A 21405-nucleotide genomic window follows, 5' to 3' on the forward strand; every position below is an offset into this window, starting at 1 on the left:
TACTGTTAAATAGTGTGTGTGCAAATTAAAAGACATCACCATAAATTGTTTTCTTACAGAACAGAAAATTGAATGAGTTAAGTAATATGATTATTTCATGGCATATACAGGTTAAAAACACATTATATTTCTCATCAGGTTGGTATCATTGAAAAGGGATTGTCCGAATGAGATTAAAAGAGACTTAAGAGATATAACAAGCAGCATGGCATGGATGGTGAAATACTACTTGTGACAAAGCTTCAATAAAGGATAATTTGTCTATAACTTGGGAAATCTGAATATGGGCTGGGTTTTAGATGACATTAAAAATTACTTTTTAGTTTTGATATGTTACTTTGGCCATGTTAAAAATGTTCTTAGTGTTTAAGTGATTCATATTCAAGTATTCAGAGGAAGTATGTGAATGGAAATAAGGATATAGTTAATTTCTTTTAAAGTATTTCCATACATAAATGAGTCAGTCAAAAAAAATAAGCTACTGCTTAACTGATAACCAAGAAAACAATTATAATGTAACTACATTTTGAATTTTGCACTTTTATCATTTTTGCCATATTTTAAGCCTCAAATATCTGCCAGATTCTGTAAAAAGAAAATCATTTTCAATAATCTCTATTTTTTAGAGAACTACATTTTTGCACTTTTAGATTAAGGCTAAATTTACAGGTGTCCACAATCAATAAAAAAACAGCATGCCTTCTTAAAATACGCATGTTTTCTTTTTTGCAATTTTGGGGGCATATTTTAAGTTTACAGTAAAAAAGTCTTTTGATCCACCAGGATGACTCTAGACCTTTCTGGGAGAGAGATATTGTCCTTCCTCTCTCAAGGTTAAATGACCATTATAATACATTAATGAGAAGAACAAATGTCCTTTTCACTCTGATTACCATTTCCTGTTTTTCAGAGAGAAGGAAAAGGGCATCACAGACAAATAACAAATTGCCATTTTGAGTTTCTGACCTGCAACCAGCCAGAAGAATCTGTCTGTACATTTCTACTGAAGACTTCCCGCCAAACTGTCGGCCAGTGAGATAGGTGTTATGGGAAGAACTGATGAAGTAGTGAGCCAGAGGGTGGTCCATTTCTTGGTAAAGTTCTAAGCGATCTAGGAAGACTGGGGCATTTTCATCTGACATCAGATATCTGCAAAACCCATCACTTGACATGAGGCCTAGGGGAAAAAGAATATCTTAGTAGCACTTGTAACTCTGAAGATGCACACCTCATGTTTTATTCGTGGCAGCTGGGGCAGCTTAAACAGTAAGAGTAAAAACAACTTCACAGTCTCTTTCCCAAGAACTTTTGTCTTTCAGAACTTGAATAAAATAAGAGTTGTGCATTATAAGTAACACAATGCATTCCACAAATAGGTGGCATCTACTTTCACAGCTCTGATGGCAGAAGTATTAATACATAGTACCCCAAGTTCAGAAACTGCAGCACCAGGAGCTATGGTAACTAGGGGCCGAGGGGACCTGTATCTAATTCTGCTTCTGCCACTCACTCCTTTTGCCCCTGGGTCTCAGCTTCCTCTTCTGTCAAGTGGGGAAAAATACTGGCCCTACCTGCTTTCCAGGATCATCATGAATGGCAAATACATATGAGAAGTGCTCCTCGATAATAAAAAATGTAGCAATTGTAAGGCATGGTTCTCAGCGGATTGGAGAAAGGATTTTTCTTGGTGATGACAGCCCCTCTGAATTAAAACAATTCAATTTTATCGATAAGTCAGGGTATGGGACTGTTGAGAAGAGTGGATAGCGGTCATTGAAGCACGGCCCTAAAAACTGCTGTTCACTCCAATCACACCTTTCTGACATGGGGCAAGGCCCACGTGGTGACTGCAGGAGGGGCAGTAAGTACACATCTTCTCCCACCCCACTGGCCATCGGCAGCCCGAGCTTTTTGCTTTTTTATTTAAGCATCTGCATTTCAACCTTATGGAAAAGTACAGATGATAGTGTAATAAATAGCCATGGACCTATACCACAGCTTTGTAAGATCTTAACATTTTGCTTTATTTGTTTTACATTGTTTTAAAGGAATGCATAATCACCAACACCACTGCAGCACCCTGCATCCCCTACCCCAATTCCACTCCATTCCATCATCTTTCTACTGCCGTTCAGATAACCGCTACCCTAAGTTTTGGTGTTTAACACCAAAATGGTTTTGCAACTTTACTCCATATACATTTATCCAAATGACATGTAGATTGGAATATTTTTGAATTTATATCAAAGCTAGCCCACTGTGTGCATTTGCAATCTGCTATTTTTCACTGTGTATTTTCCTGGGACTTATCCACTTGATAGATGTAGCTCTTGTTCATTTGTTTTTCACTGAAGGTATAGAAGTCCATATAGGAATGTACTATAATTTATTATTCCATTGGTGGATATGTAGGTCATTTCTAATTATAACCAGAAGTACTGAAAGTAGAAATTTGTCTACCTCTCTCTTGGGGCAGATTGATTCATTCTAAGAGCAGGTACTTTTTGAGGCACCAGGATAGATGCAGTGACAGAAGAAACAAGCCCTCCTTTCATGAAAATTCATATATCATAGGTGAGAGAAACAAATAAATGAACAAATAAATATAAATATAATATCATGACAGTGCTTCAAGGACAAAGAAAGCAAGAAGGAAAGTGACAGAGAATGACAGGACAATGTGTTAGATATGTGGACAATGAAAGCCCTTCTGAGGAGGTCACACACATGTATGAGGAGCAAGTCACGCACGAGCCACACGCACACTTGGGGAAACCTCACTCCAGGTGGAGAGATGAGCAGGTGCAAAGACCTTGATGAGAAAGTGTGTGTGCCAAATTCATCCAATGGAGCAAGTGACCAAGGAAACAAGTAGCTGGAAAAGAGTTTGGAGATGGAGCCAGAGGCTGTATCAGTTGGGCTTTAGTCCTCACTAAATACTTTGGATTTTATTTTAAGTGTGTTGGGAAGCCTTCACTGAAGCCTTCTTTGAAAATAGGAATCCCATGATTAGATTTGTTTTTAAAAGGTTTACTCTGGCTGCTCTGTGGAGCATAAATTGTAGGGCATTGAGTAAAGAGGACAAGACTAGTTAGAACTCAACTCAACTGGCATTGCCCAGGGAGGGATGGCATAGGCACAGATAATCTGGTGGGGATGGAAATGGTGAGAAGTGATTTATTCAGGATTTATTTTGAGACTGGATCTTACAGATTATGCTAGTGAATCAGATGTGATATGAAAGAATGAAACAAGTCCAATATGATTCCAAGGGTTTTAACTTGAAAAGCTGAGTGAATGATGATACCATTTTATAGGCTGGGGAAGGAACAGTCTGGGGGTGGGGAGACCCCAAACATGTTGGACATATACATTGGAAATATCCATCCAACATCCAAATAGAGAGTTCTACTATGGCCTTGTAGTTTAAGTCAGAGTTTCGGGCAGGAGAGATTAATTTACACATACAGAAAGAACGTAAACCCACTGGCCTGTGTGAGCTACCTAATGAGAGAGTACAGATGGGGCAGAGGTCTGAGGACCGAGTTCTGTGCCACTCTGACACTCAGAGTTAGGGAAACATACAAGAGATTCTCTAGAATACATACCTAGAAGTGGAAGTGCTGGGCGATAGATAAGACAGGCTCATTTTCCACTTCACGAGCTATTGCCAAAACATTCACCAAAGTGGTAGAAACAATTTATGATCCCATCAGAAGTTTTTAGGAATGTCTTTTGCACTGCATTCTCACCTATGCTCGATAATGACAGACTTTAAAATTTCTGTCATTTGTGAAATGGTAAAGCTATGCCTTTTAGATGTGTCAGTGGGAACTTCATAGACTTTTAAGACTTGGAAGGAATTTAGGAATAACTAAGGACACGTCTTCTCCATAACATTTATCACACTGCCAAGGAATAGCTGAGTCACTTGCCTTTCTCCTTGAACAGACCACAACTGTTCAAGGCAGGGGGCATTTCTTGCTCAGTTTTGAATTCCTAGCATCACAGTGCTTAGCACTTAGCCTTCTACAAGCTGTAAGAAGTAAAGGTAAGAAAGGGAAATATTAGCTGAAGTGCTGCATAAGCCTCACTTTCTTACAACAAGCAGGGAAACTGAGACCCAGGAGGCTAGTTCCTAGCTCAAAGTCACACAGTGACAGGATAGCAGCAAGAATCCTATCACCTCCTGCTACTGCAAAGTGCTAACTTTTCTACCAAGATGCTCCTCCCTCTGCTTTAGTCACATGAAATATGGAATCAATTACGACAAGGAAGCAGTCTCACTGAAAATAGATATCTTCAGCCACAGCAGAAAGTGTAACTGTACAACTATGACCAAAGGGAAAAACTCTGCTGGGCTTGGAAAAACATCAGGGTTGAAGTCAGGGGGTGTGGCGAGCCAGGTAAACCTATAATAGGTTCTACGTTGGTCCAGAGAAGGTATATAAACGCTTTAGCCACATTCACAGGCATTAGATACAAAGAAAAGAGAATCTATTCTAAAGAGGAGGAAACTGAGGCCATGAGATTCACTGACACACAGACCGACAGAACTTGAACTTGGATCTTCTTTCCTTCTCCACTAAGACATAAGGCCAAAGGCTCTAGCTCATGTACCCCCCGCAGTCCCCATACAGTTGTGTTAGCATCCTTCCTCCCATCCTCTGCATGTGTTTCCCACTGCTATGGAACCGACCTTAGAATTCCTCCCCATGTCTTTCCTTTGACAGATATTGGAAGGAATAACATTGTTTCCCAAAGTTTCTTTAAAAGGGACAAAGGTCTAGAAACATCAGCAATTTGCTAAAGTGATTCCTGACTATATAATTTCATATCAATTGTATTTATCGTTCATACCAGAGGTCAAATGAGGGGTGAGGGGGCACATCAAATGATGCAATAAATTTTTTTGGCTTGGCAAAACAAAAGGGAGAAAAAGAAGGTGTAAATTGTTTTTATAACAGAAATTCTTTTCAATGATTGCAAACAGAGACTGTATTCAGCATTTTTATATTCTATGCAATATGTAATACTAAAATCTAATACATGAAAGTACATGGGCAAAATATCACCATAACATGTTTAGCAGCACAATACATTTAACAGTAAACTTCAGGCAGCATGGACTTATTTTGACCTGAGCTGAAATTTATACTAACTCAAGAATGGGGAAAAAAAAATCAGTCATATATCCTTGGCTCCAGGGAACTTCAAAGCATTCAAAGATACCTTTACCTAAAAATCCAAGGGCTTTAAAAGTTGCATATTTTCTTGTTTTAAGGAGAAAAAATTGTTTTTCTGTTCTGATTACCTTTTTTCTTCAAATCTTCATCAGGTTCATACATTTCAATGATCTGCATTGACCTTTTAGCATCATAGAATGGGAATAAAATTTCATTCAGTCGAGGATCTCGTTGATGCTATGATAAGAAAATAACTCCATTTAGGCTGACATTTCTTGCCCTTGAGGCATTATATACAACTAATTTTATAATGTTTCCAACAAAATATATCTAGACTATGTTTATAATTACAAAGATAGAACTTTACTGCCTTTCTGTCTTTCTCCCTAAAATGTAACTCAAAAAGTCCAAATTTGAGAGTACTTTGTTGCTTCCTCTCATTGAATTACAGAGAGAAAATACATTTTCTTTTGTCCTTCAAATGTTAAAAGATACATAATAGTGTGCATGCCAACTGTATTGTCTTCTAGTTCCCACACCACAAGTAAGACATTTGGCATAATGTCTATAAAAAGTGAGGTCAAAATATTTTTAAGAAAAACAAAAACTAACCCCCCCAAATAGTTCAAAGAAATAGATAATATACTATTTTAAGTGCCCCCCCAAAACCTCAAAAACAATAATAACAAAAAACCCTAATGTCAGATAGGTAAACATCATTAAATTTTCATTATATCTTCCTACATCAATAAAAGATGTCTTAGGCACTCAGCAAACTTCATTTTCTTGAGTAAATATTTTCAAAATGAACCAATTTTAATGATTAAAATTAATCAGCACAAGGATATCTATAAGCTATAAACAACATAAAATTCTCTGGGCAGAGAGTTTTTGAATGATTAAGGTACTTAGGAGGGTGGTGACATCATCCTTTTCAAATTGACACATAAGGTGCTCCTGGTGTGACATGAAGCACCAGGAACAGTGCCGTTCCTACAGCGATGTCATCCTGATTTTACAGCAAGGATGAAAAGTCCGATTTGCTAACTGACTTTGCTACAATCACGTGTATGTGTGTGTACGTGTGTGTGTGCACGCACGTGTCTCTGTGTATCTGGAGGCAGCGGGTCCATTGAACTTCCCTACTGGTTGCTATGGATTAGAGAACTGCACTGGGTCCCTGGTCATCCCTCAAATAAATAAATAAACAAATAAAGCAAACTTCAATGGAATAACGACAGATAAGCAGATGTGAGCAAAACCTGGTCAATAAATAGGACCTTGGTAATAACTCTTTACCCAAATATATGCACAGACTTTGAAAAACATTATTGGAAAGGTATTTAAGAAACAATTGTTGAAAGTTCATATGGATTTTCTTTCCCCATTTGTTTTGGAATGATCGTTTGAAAAATGAGCTGCATCACGAATGAATGCCTTTGGCCAAACAGAACACCTGATGTGATTTCCTAAAGCAGAGGTGGGCCCAGCCTTTCCTGGTTCTTCTTTCTCCCTCACTGAGTTAAAAGCATTAACTCATAAGGAATCAATATCTTTTTGCCAATTTATCCCAATGAAGCATGCTTCTGTTGTAATCTAAGAAATCATGGCTCACAACAGCTCACATCCATGCATATGCTAGAACAGAAACTGTTATATTAATAACAGGCCTTGAGACCATCAAGAACAAAAGTCATGGGATATGCAGAGAAAGAGAAATCGTGAGGTGGACCATGGAATGCCAGGCAAGTGAAGGCATGCTGCACCTTGTTTAGGAGATCGATGCCATCATGCAACGGAGCCCGCTATTCAAAGAAATGACGAGCTCCATCCCTCTGGTGAGAATGCATTGTTTTAAAAACAAACAAATTAAAAAAATAAATAAAAACCCAACCCTCTTTCTTGGCACATCCCTTATCACAACTCCATAAATAATATCATGTGGGAAAAGATGAACATGGGATGAAAAAGGTCCTTTTCAGACCCCAGCAGTGTTATATCCAAAGTTGGCCACTGTATGTCTCTTCCTTATTAAGTCTTTGATTTAATGATATGTTCACTGGTGAGTATTCTGAACTCACAGATAATGAGGCAAATCCATATGAATTAAAAAGAGAGAAAGAAGAGATTTGGCTACAGGGGAGAGGAGAGCCAAAGTTCGAGAACGGAGAAGGAATTCAGACATTTTTGTGTGTGTCTTTGTACACATCTGTGTGTGTACCCTAACACGGTGCTATGTGCAGTGTGTGGTCTATGGATGACAGCATTGGCATCACCAAGAGGGAGCTTGTTAGAAATGCACATTCTCAGGCCCCAGATCTACTGAATCTGATCTCTGGGGTGAAACCCATGAATCTATGTTTTCATAAGCTTTCCAGGTAATTCAACGTGCTCAAGTTTAAGAAATCACTGCTCTAGGCTGGGCATGGTGGCTTACACCTATAGTCCTAGCACTTTGGGAGGTCATGGGAAGGAGGATTGCTTGAAGCCAAGAGTTCAAGACCAGCCTGAACAACATAGCAAGACCCTGTCTCTACAAAAGTAAAAATAAAACAATTAGCCAAGTGTGGTAGTGCATGCCTGTAGTTCCAGCTACTCAGGAGGCTGAGGCAGGAGGATCACTGCTTGAGCCTAGGAGGTTGAGGTTGCAGTGAGATATGATGATATCATCACTGCACTAGCCCAGGCAACAGAGCAAGACAATGTCTTAAAAAAATAAAAATAAAAAGGAATCACTGGTTTAACATATTTGCATATAGGTTGAAAAAATGTACCTAACTCCTACAAGGATAGAAGAATGCTATGTAAATGAAAATTACATTTGCAGCAAATAAGCATTAAGCACAATGTGAAACTACATTTGTATCCACTCTACCAGATAACATAATCTTTTGCTTTCCCTAAAATTCTTATGTTTCAAAAAGGTAGCCCAGCACAATCTGGACAATCCAAAGACAAGGGAAAAAATGGTAAGGTTTGCATTAGAGTCACAAAACTATACATGGAAAAACAATGAGGAGAAAGATCATCTCCAGGTAATCTCAGAGGGAGAAGTTTGCAGAGATATTCTACACAGACACAAGCACAGTGAGGCAAAGGCTTTTCAGCTCTGAGAGACCATCAGTTTTCAGTCTGGATTTGGGGAAATAATATACCCAGGATATTCACCCCATAGTATTCAGTGCTTGTTAAAATGGGATTCTAGGTAGCTTCCAAAAATAGCTCGCAGAACTGTGTCCAAGTAAATAAGGATGTGATGGACAGGACTCCATTATTACATTCTTGTTCATACTGGGAAGAGTCATCAACTGGCTTTAATCCAAGTAGCGGGAAAAATGGGATGTTATTAAAAGTAATATAAATAATATTCAAAATAGATATAAAAAAGGAGAAAGAAATAATTGGCAAGGGTTAAGATTACTGATAAGACTAAGCACACCTCCTTTTCTCTCTTTGCCTGTGCACTAAAGAATAAAGATCTTAGAAAGAGATCATGGGCCCCTTTTTATAGTCTTTCAACTGCAAAAATAAAAAATAAAAAAGTCAAGTTTAGCCCGCATGTGATCATATGATTTGTGTGAGGCAGGAGGAAGATTACCAGCAGCAAGAAAACAAAGCTAATTATTAATTACTGTGGCCACCTAAGACTCTTCTCCTCTCTTCCTTCACCTCTCTTCCTCCTCTCCTTCCTCTCTCCTGCCCTCCATACATCCCCCAATTCTGCAGGTCCTCAGTTGTTAGCACCTTTGTAAGAAGTCGAAGAGGGAAAGAAGCTTTTCCTTAGGCATATGGAAAGGGAAGTGAAATTGCCTGAAGCCCAGAGATTTTAATTAGTCCTGCCACATCCAAGCGACTGAGTTGGAAGTAGTGTCTAACCCAGTGGCATCTCCCTTTAAGTGCCTGCATTATCCCTCCTAGATCCTAGTTTGCAATTTTCATAATATAGGCAAAGAAAGTTTCTCTTAGTCCACTGGATGGGACCAAGAGACGCTATAGCTGTGGCCAAATTTTAGATCTGAGTGGTGGATTTCCATGACTAAATTCTTTAAGGAGAATAACAGAACAGCATATGCTGCTCACATATCCTTCCCACTCACACTAAACATTTCAGGGAGGAATCCAGTAATCCCCTAGAGGACAGGGCTTTGCAAACTTGAATGTGCAAACAATCACCTGGAGATCTTGTGAAATGCAGATTCTGATTCAGCAGATCTGGTGGGACCCAGGATTCTGCCTTCCTAACAAGCTCCCAAGGGATGCCCATGCTGCTGGTCCACGGATCACACTTTGGGGGCAGGGAACAAACAAGAAGATACCGAAAAGCAGATGAGGCAGGGCTAGAAAGCTACTATTGAAAAGCTAGTCCATGTGGATGGCATAGGTAAGGAGAAGAGAAGGTAGTACGAAGCCCTACACAGTGGCCAAGGTGGTATATGGACAATAGTCTCTGCTTTCCTTTCAGCCCCTTGAAGAAACACATTAGTAAATGGAACAAAAAATTTCATAGAAGGAATAAAGGTATTTACATGCTGAGCCAGCGTGACTTTTGTTAATATAAAGGGGATTTATTTTTTCCTGTTGTCTATTCTAATTGATAAATGCTGGTATATATGTGTCTATTGGTTTTTGCTTGCTGATTGTTTCTCTGGTTACCTTGCTAACCTCTCTTATTAATTCAAAGAGTTTTCCAGTTGATCGTTTTTAATATCAGGGTAGACAATCAGCATCTGCAAATGAGACTAGAGGTTTGTCCTTTCTGGAGTTCGCAGGGCTTGTTTATTTTTCCTTGTCTTATGGCATGATCCAGGGCTCCCAATGCAAGGCTGACTTCTGCCTTGTTGAGACTATGTGGCTAAGACATTCTGAAAATGTTTAGGTCTAATCTTTTGGAGTCATAGACCCTTACATTCCAATGTCTGTTCCTTTCTTGAGTGAGCTCTCTCTGTCTCCTTTTGTTATCAGTTTTGAAGTTGGGATGTTTTTGTTTTTGGAGAGGTAAAAGGGGCAAGAGTACCAAGAGTACGACTCAAAAAAAGGGGGTGCAAGGAGCTGGCAGGATGTTCTCTATGTTTGGCAAAGCTTCTTCAAGGAGACATTCAAATTTTTTTCTGGTCCTTTCAGTTGAGTTCACTAGGATAGAAAAGGAAGAAATTCAGGGCAGACACTTTGATTAAAAATAAAGGCTGTACACTTCCCTACACTGTCTGATAGTCTCTGTGACCTAAAAGAAATCCAGAACCACACCGATTCCATCAGTACTTCCTTACTGTTAATGAGAAGCCAAATAGAAGGAAACATAAAAAATAAATGAACATTATCATCCACAGTAATAGTGATGGATAAAAGCTTGCCAAAGAATACGTATTTTAAGAAAGAATTTGGATGGCAGAGCAAGAAAGTATGGGTGATCTTTTTTTTTTTTTTTTTTTTCCTAAATTAAATGTCATGTCTTATAAGAATTACAACAGTGATTCCTGGGTAGGCCAATAAAAACAATCCATAAAAGGAAATGCGTTAGATAAGAGCCCGTGAATGCTGCACCTATCCTCCAGACGCCAGAATTGTGGCTTCATTGGAACAGTGAAATGCAGCATGAAGGTCTCTGTAATGTTTAAGAGAGGCTGGTGCTGGCTTCATCCCAAAGTGCACAAGAGGCCTTATTTTAGGAAGTGACAAGTTGATGATGTGGTAGATTTTCTCCTTTCCACTAAACCGTCTTCTCTCTTTAGTAGAAAGCAGGACTCCTGCCCATCTCACCAAACTTAAGATGATCAATGGCCCAAAGTGCATGAAGAAGCTGAGGGAAATAAAACAAAACAAACAAACAAACAAAAAAACCCACAAAAGGCAGAAGAGGGGGAGGGGTTATAGAAACACAGCAAGGCAATTTAACTTCTGAGCAACTGTGGTATAAGAATGTGGATAATATCTGGGTAAAGATTATGAACATAGTATTCGCATGACTAAAAACTAGTGGAGTGGAAAAACTTGAAGTGTTTTCAAGTAAAATAAATATTGCATTGTACTGAAGGGATTATTTAAAAGTAGAGCATCTGTCAGATCTATGGAGTACCTTCTCTTTCTTATCAGTGCAGTTAGACTTTAGTTAACAGCATTTCTAAAGGGCAACCTTTATAAATTGGAAGCCACTGAATCCTCACAAGGAAAGAAAAGAGAAGACCTTTGGCGAAGATGTGATTTGTTTCTGCAAGTGGCAAATTACAGCCTGCCTTTTTGTCTTTTCTTAAGGCAATACCACTTGCCTGGCATGATGCTGTCTTTTCTAATGTTTTCTCTTTATATGGTATATAGTGATTAACTTAAATTATTTTGACACAAAAATATATTATTCATTCCTCACTTAAACTCTTATTATTGTGTTAGAAAAAAAGTGAGTTTTCCTTTTTGGATTAATAAGAGTCTCGATGGGTTTCACACTAAAAAGAAATCACTTTTTTTTGGTATGTGTAAAGGAAAAAGAAGTTCATTTTAGTTGTAATAAAAGTTGTAACCTTTACTTGTTCTAAAATATTTTCCTCTTGTGCTTTAGCAAATTCTGTTAACCAATTTTGGTTGTTAAGTGAATCATATTCTAAAATTAGCTCCAAGATTGTTACAAAAATAAAAAATAAAAATTTAACCTGCAATCCAATTTAGCCTAATACTATATTTTCACCCAGGAACTCAAGTGTTTTGCTCATTGTCAAAATAGTCTATTTGAACCTACATATTTTTCTTACATGCAATCCATTAAAAGACAAAAATAAAGATTTCCAGTCCATGCAAAGGTATGAGATAAAGTTAGCAATGGAGAATCCAACTACAGTGTGGTCAACTCAATCCATTCTCTTTCTATTTAAAGAGATCAATAAAAAAAAAAAAGTACCTTAAATATCATCTTGCAAAAACATAGACACATTTAATTAAATGAATATATTATAACAGTCACACATACAACACAGAACCAGAGCTACATATCACAGCCAGAAACCAACAAAAAGCGGTGTGCAAAGCCAACGTGTAGGAAGCACATGAACACACAGGGCAGCAGCTGATTTTTGCACCTGGTAAAGCCATCATGGAAAGATCAGCAGGTCAGAAGCAAAGCAAATAAGGGCGTATGATGCAGGCATGCAATGAGGACACCAGAGGAGGCAAGCCACTGCACACAGACTTTATGGAGTTAATGTATGAAAAAGCTTACTTCATTTAGAAAGCTCACTAATTGGTCTACCGTTAAATAATCAGTTTTGTCTCCATTGCTGAAAAGAAATTTATTAGAAAAAGTAAGTTTTTGTATATGATGCTACAGTAGGTACGATTTACATGTTGACATTTGTTGATGATAATTCTAAACTTATTTTCTAACCCTGAAGTAGTGGTGAATTCTTAAAATGGCCAGAGACTGTTCATAAGGGGTGGGGGGTGGGAAAAAACCAACAACAACAACAAAGAAAAGAAAACACTCCCACTAGGTCACGGAAAATGTCTGCAATTCTTTAGCATAATCGGAAGACATTATTTCAAAAACAACATGTAAGTCATCTGTTTGAAATAATTGGAATGAATGGACTTTTTCCAACAACATACTAACATTCCAAATTGGATCTAGTTAGTTCACATAATGGGTTAATACCTAAAGGAGCAGGTTAAAATTGTAGGTAGTTAGTAAAGCCAATGCAAGGGGGGGAGGGGAAAAGTTCCAGGTGCTGCAATTAATTTATGTAAAAGTTTCTCAAAAGCTGAGAGTGAACTTTTACACTGATGAACTAAGGGGTGAAAATGTAACCCTGACTAGATATTCCTAGACACTACCAACATGGTATATTAAAATATAACAAAAAATGTTTTAAAAATCTAAAAGGACAATGATACAATCGATAGGATGCTTTCTCATAAAAGGAACTTACATTTTTTTAAACAGATCTTCTATATCTGTCCGAGGACAAATCTTCTGTGTCAGTTCATAGAACTTTTCATAGGTAAAGGCTGCAGGCTCAATTTCATCATTCTGTGAACAACAAAATGTGTGTCATGAATTGGAGAACCTTTTCTTTCTCTTTGGAGGGTGAGAAGCTCAGGGATGACCACCTGGAATCCCAGGGCCTCCACCTCAGATTCTTGCTCACAGAAGCCAGAACTTGTGTGTGCAAACATCTGGCTACAGCTGGGCTTGCTCTGAGAAACACCCCAAAGAACACAGAGAGAAAAACATTCCCTTAATTTCCCCTTGAGAGACAAAAGTTACCTGCCTACAGGAGGCTGAGTCAATCAAGCCCAATGTTTAACTAAACTTATTTTGTGCATTTTTGCAAGACCACATAAAGGGGTTTAGGTTAACCAGAGCAGATTTTCCCCTCATACTGAAATTTATATTTCAAATGGGACTTGCTAAAGCAGTAACAGGCTTAAATCTTTCTTGCAGTCAATAAATTAATTTCAATTATTTGAAATCTGAAGGGCCCATGAATACAAATGGCTTGTGTGGTGAGAGACGCTGCATAAAACTATCGCACAGCCATCGTGGAGAATGGAATTTATTAGTTAATTACTCATGCTGACCTGGTGCCTGGTGGAGGCAGCTCGGGTGAGCTTCTCTCAAATAAGAGCTGCATAAAAGAGCAGTCTGCCTTCCATTTCCTTTTCTTAATAAAACTGACAAAACCATTTTGAAGGAAACTATTTAAATTTTAAAACATTTAGGTTAAAATGCCCAGAAAACAAAAGGAAGAAAGGAAGGAAGGGAAGGAGGGAAGGAAGGAGGGAGGACGAAGAGAAAATGAACTCTATTGTATGTCATAAAATCTAATTCTGAATCTAACTGAGATCAGCTGCATATAAATCACCCAGCTTATTACATATGAGAACATAAATAAACAAGATAGTTTTAGAACCACATTATCAAGTTAATAAATACCTTTCCACTGGGAAGACCCAACTCCTTTAATGCTTGAAAGATCACCTTTTCTGTTTTCCCTGATGCAAAAGTTCTAGTAATACTAGGGTGGAAAAGAAAGAGAGAAATTCAAGTGATTGTCCATTCTGTTTTCTCTGATGCAAAATCCAAGTCATACTAGGGATGGCAGGACTGGCGGGAAAAGGAGAATAAAATTACTTCTCATTGGTAGGTGTTTTTGTTCCACCCAAACCAGCTCTTCCATGTCTCTCTGGCTCCGGGAGCTGGTTATGCTAGTGAAGCCACTTGACCCTAAGGCCAACAGTCCCCTTAGGTGCTTATGAGGACAAGGGGCACTGTGAAGGAGACACACTATTGGACAAAACAGTGATAGATTTTGATCCTACCAAATTACCTTCTTAGGAAAAAGGAATGTGGTGGATGAAGCAGTAGCCCTGAGACAAAACCTCGCGTTGATAGTATCTGGGTTCAGGGAAAAGTAGGAGCCCCTCGGCTCAAGCCTGTGAATGCCTCTATCCTGCTTCCCACACTTAATGACAGTACATACATGTTACGAGACATGTTTTTGTTTTCAAGCTAAACACCCTTGAGCCACTCTGAAATGTCAGCTGCCTCAAGGGTCAGGGACTTTATTATAAAAGCTATAGGTTGACATAGAGGAGCTCGGGAACAACAATCCAGTGTTTCAGCGGCATCTTGGCACTACCCCAATATGTGGTGTTTTTGAAAAGCCTTTTAACTAGCACAGTGAGCGCCAGGCTAATCAAATGGATATCACCTTAATGAGCATATTTCCTGGTGGTGATAAAAGTAGGAAAGAGAGACTCCCTGTTACAAATGCATTGGTGACACTCAGAATGAAAACTATCGAAGAGAGGACCTGGTACCCTGGAACCCCACACTTAGCTCTCAGCTGTGCCTTAGCCACCAAAGGGAGCCTTCATTCACTCCCTGATTGGAAGCCCAGGCAATTCATTACCAGATAAATGGGATCTGATTAAAGTTAAAAGCTTCTGCACAGCTAAGGAAATAACTGACAGAGCAACTAGACAATCTACAGAATGAGAGAAAATATTCACAAGCTTTACATCTGATACAAGGCTAATAACAAGAATCTACAAAGAACTCAAACAAATCAGCAAGAAAATGACAACCCCATTAAAAAGTGGTCAAAAGATATGAAAGCTTTTCAAAAGAAGATAGACAAATGGCCAATAAGCATGAAAAAATGCTTGTCACTAATTATCAGGGAAATGCAAATTAAAACAACAATGAGATATCACCTTACCCCAGCTAGAATGGCTTTTATTAAAATATCCAAAAACAATAGATGCTGCCATGGATGCAGAGAGAAAGGAACACTTATACACTGTTGGTGAGACCACAAATTAGTACAATCTTTATGGAGATTCCTCAAAGAACTAAAAGTAGACCTACCATTTGATCTAGCAATCCCACGACTAGGTATTTACCCAAAGGAAAAGAAGTCACTTTATCGAAAAAAAAAAAAAAACTTGCACTCAAATTGTTATTGCAGCATGATTCACAATTGAAAAGATGTGGAATCAACCCAAGTGCCCATCAATTCATAAGTGAATTAACAAAATATGGTATATGTATACTATGGAATACTACTAAACCATAAAAAGGATGAATTCATGCCTTTTGCAACAATGTGGATGGAACTAGAGACCATTCTCCTAAGTGAAACATCTAAAGAATGGAAGAACCACCACCACATGTACTCGTTATTAAATTGGAACTAACTGATGAGCACACATGTGCACAAAGGGAAGTAAAGCTCAAAGCTCAGTGGAAATCAAGCAGGGGGGGAGAGGGGAGAACAGGTGGGCAAAAACCTACCGAACAGGTACAATGAACACTATTTAGGTGATGGGCACACTTATAGTTGTGACTTGAGCATTACAAAATCGATCCATGTAACTAAAAGCATTTGTACCCCTGTAATATTTTGAAGTAAAAAACAAAACAAAAATAAATGCACTCTAAATTCAGAAGTCCAGCCTTGACTTGAAGAGAGAGCTTACTTGGCTCAGCTTTGCGATGCCTTCCTTGTGAGCACGGGAGGATTTTTAACAGCATCTCGTGCCCATCCTTTTCATACTTCCCGCCATTCATGACAAGTGGAAGGCAGGCCCTAAGTGTCAGCACTGACAGCCAGTTAATCTTGATGAGTAGAAGGAGCACCACTTCAGCAGCAGAGTATGATATCCCCAGATAGACTCAGAAGTAGTAGCTTCAGGTAAATTAATTATTATGTGTTCATTCAAAGCTTTACCGTTTCATAATAGATCCAAGAATACTTCGAGAGCTACATTTCTCAAGAGTTCTTGAGACAGTTGTATTCAAATATAAGGAGGCCTCTGAATTCTCTTTAACAAATCTACAGGCACAGCACAGAGTATGTGTGGGACATCACTAAACTGGTTAAAAGATTCCTTGTGGAAAGGGTGCAATGTCTGTATTTCCTCATTTCTCAAGAGTTTGTGCAATTTTTATACATTGAATTCGGGTGAGATGCAATGTATCTGACCTTTTTAATAGGGGAAAGTAGCTATTCAGGATGTCTCTTTTTCGAAAAAGTACGTGCTAAAGTAAGAACTATAGACCCCAGCAGGATCTGGCACTTGTAATTAGGAGGAAAATCCTGGCACAGCAATCTCAGGGTGTTGCAGCTAACTTGAGCCTCTGTCGGGTTTAGATAGGCCTGGTATGATGAAATGAAAACTGATTGCTGTGGTCATGAACACAGCAGGTAGGGAGACTGAGCCTTTCTGGTGAGACAGAACTTGGGTACTGGTGGGAAGGGAAGGGTCTATGGGAATTGAATTTTTTGGCTAGGGTTTGGCCTGTTGCCAAGAAATAGGAAGTAGAACAAAGATGTCACAATGGGGAAGGAGAGGGGAGAAGGATGAGAGCAGATAATATGGCTGCATTTCATAGGTACATGGAGTATTTATAAAGGGACTGTGATTTACTCAACTCTTTATATATAGGCCTACGCCCAAAGAGTTCGGCATAGTGCTTGATAACTAACAGGTGCTCAATGCTTTCTTGTTGAGTCAAAACAAACCACCACTCCTTCCACAAAAGAAATGCTACAAAAGCCAATACCCTTGAGTTGTGTCCAGTCCTATGAGAGTCCTGGTTAAACTCTCTAGTCCAGAAGACTTTGCAAAGGTGATTCAGGTAGCAATGATCCTAGAAACTGAGGGAGTCCCACTCTTTGCTTGCCTGCACGGGGTCTGCAGTCTACCCAATGGTCTTAACATCATCATCTCAAATGGTCAGAGAGGACCCTTGAAGTGAAGGAAAGGTCTAGTGACCCAGAGGAATCAGACCCTCCACATAGGGTGCTGGGCCTTCAGGACGTGGGTGGATTATGCTGGAGTCGGGCTGCCATGACTAGACCTAAGGCTCACAAGCCTTCTTTAACACAGCTGTCTCCTTTGGGATCTCCTCCAGCCAATCCCCACAATTGTTGTCCGGCTACCAGTTTCCCAACTCTCTAGCCATTGGTGTCCACCCCAGGTTACAAGGGGTGAGAAATGGCTAAACCAAAGAGTTATTTTCAAAGCTTTGGTCTGAGCGGGAGGATAAACTGAGTGTGGATTTGTGAGTTTGAACAAAAGGAAGACTACACGAGATTACATATGTATTATAGAAAAGAGAAGAGGGAGACAAGAAGTGAGACTTTCTTCATGTGTCATTCCTGCAACTTCCTGGATATTAAATTTTGGTGTAATGCTAACGAGCAGGGGCCATTCCCAATCTGTGTGAGTGATGATGAAGCCATGTCCCTTTTAACATTATGCACACTACACTAATAGTTTCCATTTTAAAGCATCCAGAATGTTAGTGATGAAATGACATTTTAAAAGTGTTTACTCTTCATATCCATTAAAACATTCGGAACAATTTCCACCTAACCACTGGCAGCTTGTCCGCCAGGAGAGTTATCCACTTTTTATGGCTTGGTATCAATTCTCCACCAACGCTAATAAACTTTCCCCAAATCACAGATGTCTTGTGTCAAACATCGGTTAACACTGGAAAGCCCCAAGGAGTCCATGGTCACAGAGAGCTAAGAAGATGCCAAAATATCTAGGCTATTTCTACAAAAAAGGTGGTAATAATTTTATACTTGAACATGCTAGATAAAGATCACTGGAATCAGAATAGGCGTGTATGACAAGGGCCTGATGAGTAGGATACATACAATGGAAACCAGAACTGCTAGTTAGAAGTGCTCTGATCATAATCTATGTGTTTCTACTTTGTCCATTTCCTGAACCTTATCTTGGAAGAGCAATCAGGATAGTAAAGCATGTAAAAACAGATCCAACTTACATTTCTGTTCTTCACACTGCTATCTGTGCTCTCAAAAGTCTGGACTTACTCCTTCAATGCTGCTTTTAAACAAAAATGCAGTAGTTGCAGGATGCTGGGATACATTAATTGTCCTGCTATTGCTCAACTAAGCAAAATGTTTTAAATAAAATAAGGATAAGTGTAAAGTATCTTTGCCAACAGCCACAGTCAAGAATGCTAACAGGGATTTTTTTTTTAAACTCCTCAAGGAGACATAACATTGACTGCTAGTATAATAAGTTATTAAATAGAGGCAGAGAATCCTACATCTATATTTGTAAAGACCACAACAAAGGCATGAGGTCTGTGACTCGGTAAGCCCTCAATGAGAGGGTAAGGAAAAAGAAAAAATACTGCCCAAGGTCTTCTTCATGATTTTCATGCTTTATATTCTTTCACAGATATTTCAGTCACATCACATGGATACTTTTGTTCATGACTGTCATAATACATGGAATTAAGAAAAATGATAACATCTGCGACAATTCTGCTAAATGTGCAAAGAGTGAACACCAAGGGAGTATGGAGATACTCTCACATGGATGCAGAATGAAAGGTTCAGAGCAGAATGAAGTGTGTGGGCAGGGAGGGAGGCAAAGAAGAGTTAGAAATGGCCAGGAGTGACCAGCACCACTGCTCAATGCATCTACTCAAATGCTATGCACTTGGTGACCTGTTCACCTCGTAAGACAGGATTCTGCCCAGTTGTTCTGGCTTTTTCTGTTGTTGTCAGTTTGCTTCTTTCCTACAGTGGCATCCAGAGAAGTCGTCCACAATAAACCTGTGTCTGGAGAATCCTAGAAGAATGGGTTGGTACCTGGGGAACCCATCTTTGATTCAGGCTGTGGGTTAAGGTTCATGGATCTAAATTTGCTCCTGGCTCCATGGGAACAGCAGGTGCTCTGAGGCTGAGCCCGGCTTCAGGAATTTCCATGAATGCTTAACACAAACATCAACCGAGAAAACACTGGAGAGTTTGGTAAAGAATTCCCATTACTACCGGGTCAAGAGTTTCCAACTGTACCCTGAGACCATTAACAAATCCTAACACCTGAAAACAGTGAGAAGCTGAAAAGAGGGGTACGTGGGGAACCCTCAGAGGGAGAAATCCCTCTGTGTAAGTATGAAAGAACACACATGGAGGATACATCTGGATCATGTTCTCTTTGTGCTTTACTTCACCCAAGCCTTGCTTCCCTTTTGTTCTTTGTCACTATTACCTGGGGCAGGGCAAGGGAGGAAGCGACCTAGAGAGGAAGCAGCAAGAAGCCAAAGAAGGAGCCCCACCCACCTTGAGCACCGGAGAAGCAGCCAAGCCCAGAATGAGAATGCACAGGAGGCAACACACTTCCTGCCACGGCTCGTATACTGCCACGTGAATTGCACGATAGAAACTTCTTTAAGTTTAGCTGACAGCTGCTCAGGCTAAGTCAGTTAACGAAACTTAAATCCTAAAAACCCACTATTAGAAGATTAACAAAAATAATTCTACATTTTCAGATAATCTGTGTATGATCAAAGTACCTATTTTGGGGGAAAAAATACAGCTTTGCTACCATAAATTATTTTTGCACACTAAATATAGCATTTCGCAAAGCAATTCAAACTAGAATTCCAGAAATATCTTTAAGTCAATTAACACACAAACGCTTGGAAAGGGCTCTCTCTTTGGTTTGGTATCGTGAATGGAAACCATTCCAGGGCACGGATAACAGACAGGAATGATTTACTTACCTCCTAACTGGAATTTTACCATTTGTGTTGGTCATGAACGCCAATTTCATCCAGCTAGAAAACAGCAACAACATTGCTTTAATCATGTTTCTTAGGGGGAAGAGCTTCAATTAAGAATTTTTAAAGAAATTTCATTCATACAAAGAACATTTATTCTGACATTCAGAGACAATTATGTACTATGAGATGAATTTAGGGTTGTCAGACTTAGCAAATAAAAAAAAGTAGGACTCTCAGTTAAATCTGAATTTCAGATTAACAACATAATTTTTTACTATAAGTCTGTTCCAAATATTGTACAAGATATACATATATATATACACACACACACACACAAATATTGTTACTTATCTAAAATTCAGATTTCACTGGGAGCCCTCTAGTTTATCTGGCAACCCTAGATGAATTAGAACACTGGGTGCTTGTACTTAGCAAAACACTGTCAGTGCTTATTTGTGATTGGTCTTGCTTTTGATGATTGCTCTTTAATAACATATTTGGTGGTAGGAAATGCAAGTGCACAGTGACACCAGCCTCATGCTGAGTGCTATGGGGACTTGTCACTTCCAGCTCCCAGAACTACAAGGTACCACCCGCATGCGCACCTTCCTTAATTTCCAATGGTAAGAGTAGTTCATCAATTCAAACTGTTGGTGAACAATTCCTTGCTTCCCCCAGGTTTTCAGGACACATGGAGACCTAGGACATTTATCTGTACTTCAGAGCCCAAACTTCTCTTAGCTAATGACTCGCATTCTCACTGTTTTTAGTCAATAATATTCTAACAATCTGCAAAACATGATGATTTGGTACATTTTCTATCTTAAATTTCCTAGAAGCACAAGAGACTACTTATGAAGGGGGTATTTTCAGGATGAAGAGAGTGAGGGAAGCAGATTGGCAGGGAAAAGGGTTAAGTCAAGTTGTGGTCTCAGCTGCAGCGACAGCATGAGCTCATGTGATCTGCACCAGCACTGGTGGCAAGAATAACACCCTTTCTTTACTCTCTTTCAGCCTGTCATTGGCTGTGGGCTGCCCCCCAGGAGGATGGAGGATTATAATCTCCCAGGCATGGAGGCTCCCCTTCAGCAGAGAGCCATTCTCTGGGAAGTTGGCAGGTCTGAGCCCATGGTGAGCCCCTCACAGCAGCTGGTGGCTGGGTGAACCTTAGCTCCA

General features: G+C 39.3%; 1 protein-coding gene across 6 annotated transcripts in view; it reads right to left on the reverse strand.

The window, feature by feature from the left end:
* PLCB4 (phospholipase C beta 4) overlaps positions 1 to 21405 on the reverse strand; it is a 360059-nt gene that overhangs the window by 71426 nt on the left and 267228 nt on the right. For all 6 annotated transcript variants that reach the window (XM_076010932.1, XM_076010929.1, XM_076010931.1 and 3 more), the window contains 6 exons: positions 20230 to 20283; positions 14104 to 14185; positions 13097 to 13197; positions 12391 to 12448; positions 5315 to 5423; positions 967 to 1177 (listed from right to left, as the gene is read on the reverse strand). In XM_076010932.1, coding sequence (XP_075867047.1) covers positions 967 to 1177; positions 5315 to 5423; positions 12391 to 12448; positions 13097 to 13197; positions 14104 to 14185; positions 20230 to 20283 — 615 coding nt within the window. The remainder of the gene's footprint in view (positions 1 to 966; positions 1178 to 5314; positions 5424 to 12390; positions 12449 to 13096; positions 13198 to 14103; positions 14186 to 20229; positions 20284 to 21405) is intronic.

Source organism: Microcebus murinus, chromosome 16 (genome assembly GCF_040939455.1).
Source record: "Microcebus murinus isolate Inina chromosome 16, M.murinus_Inina_mat1.0, whole genome shotgun sequence".
Lineage (NCBI taxonomy): Eukaryota > Metazoa > Chordata > Mammalia > Primates > Cheirogaleidae > Microcebus > Microcebus murinus.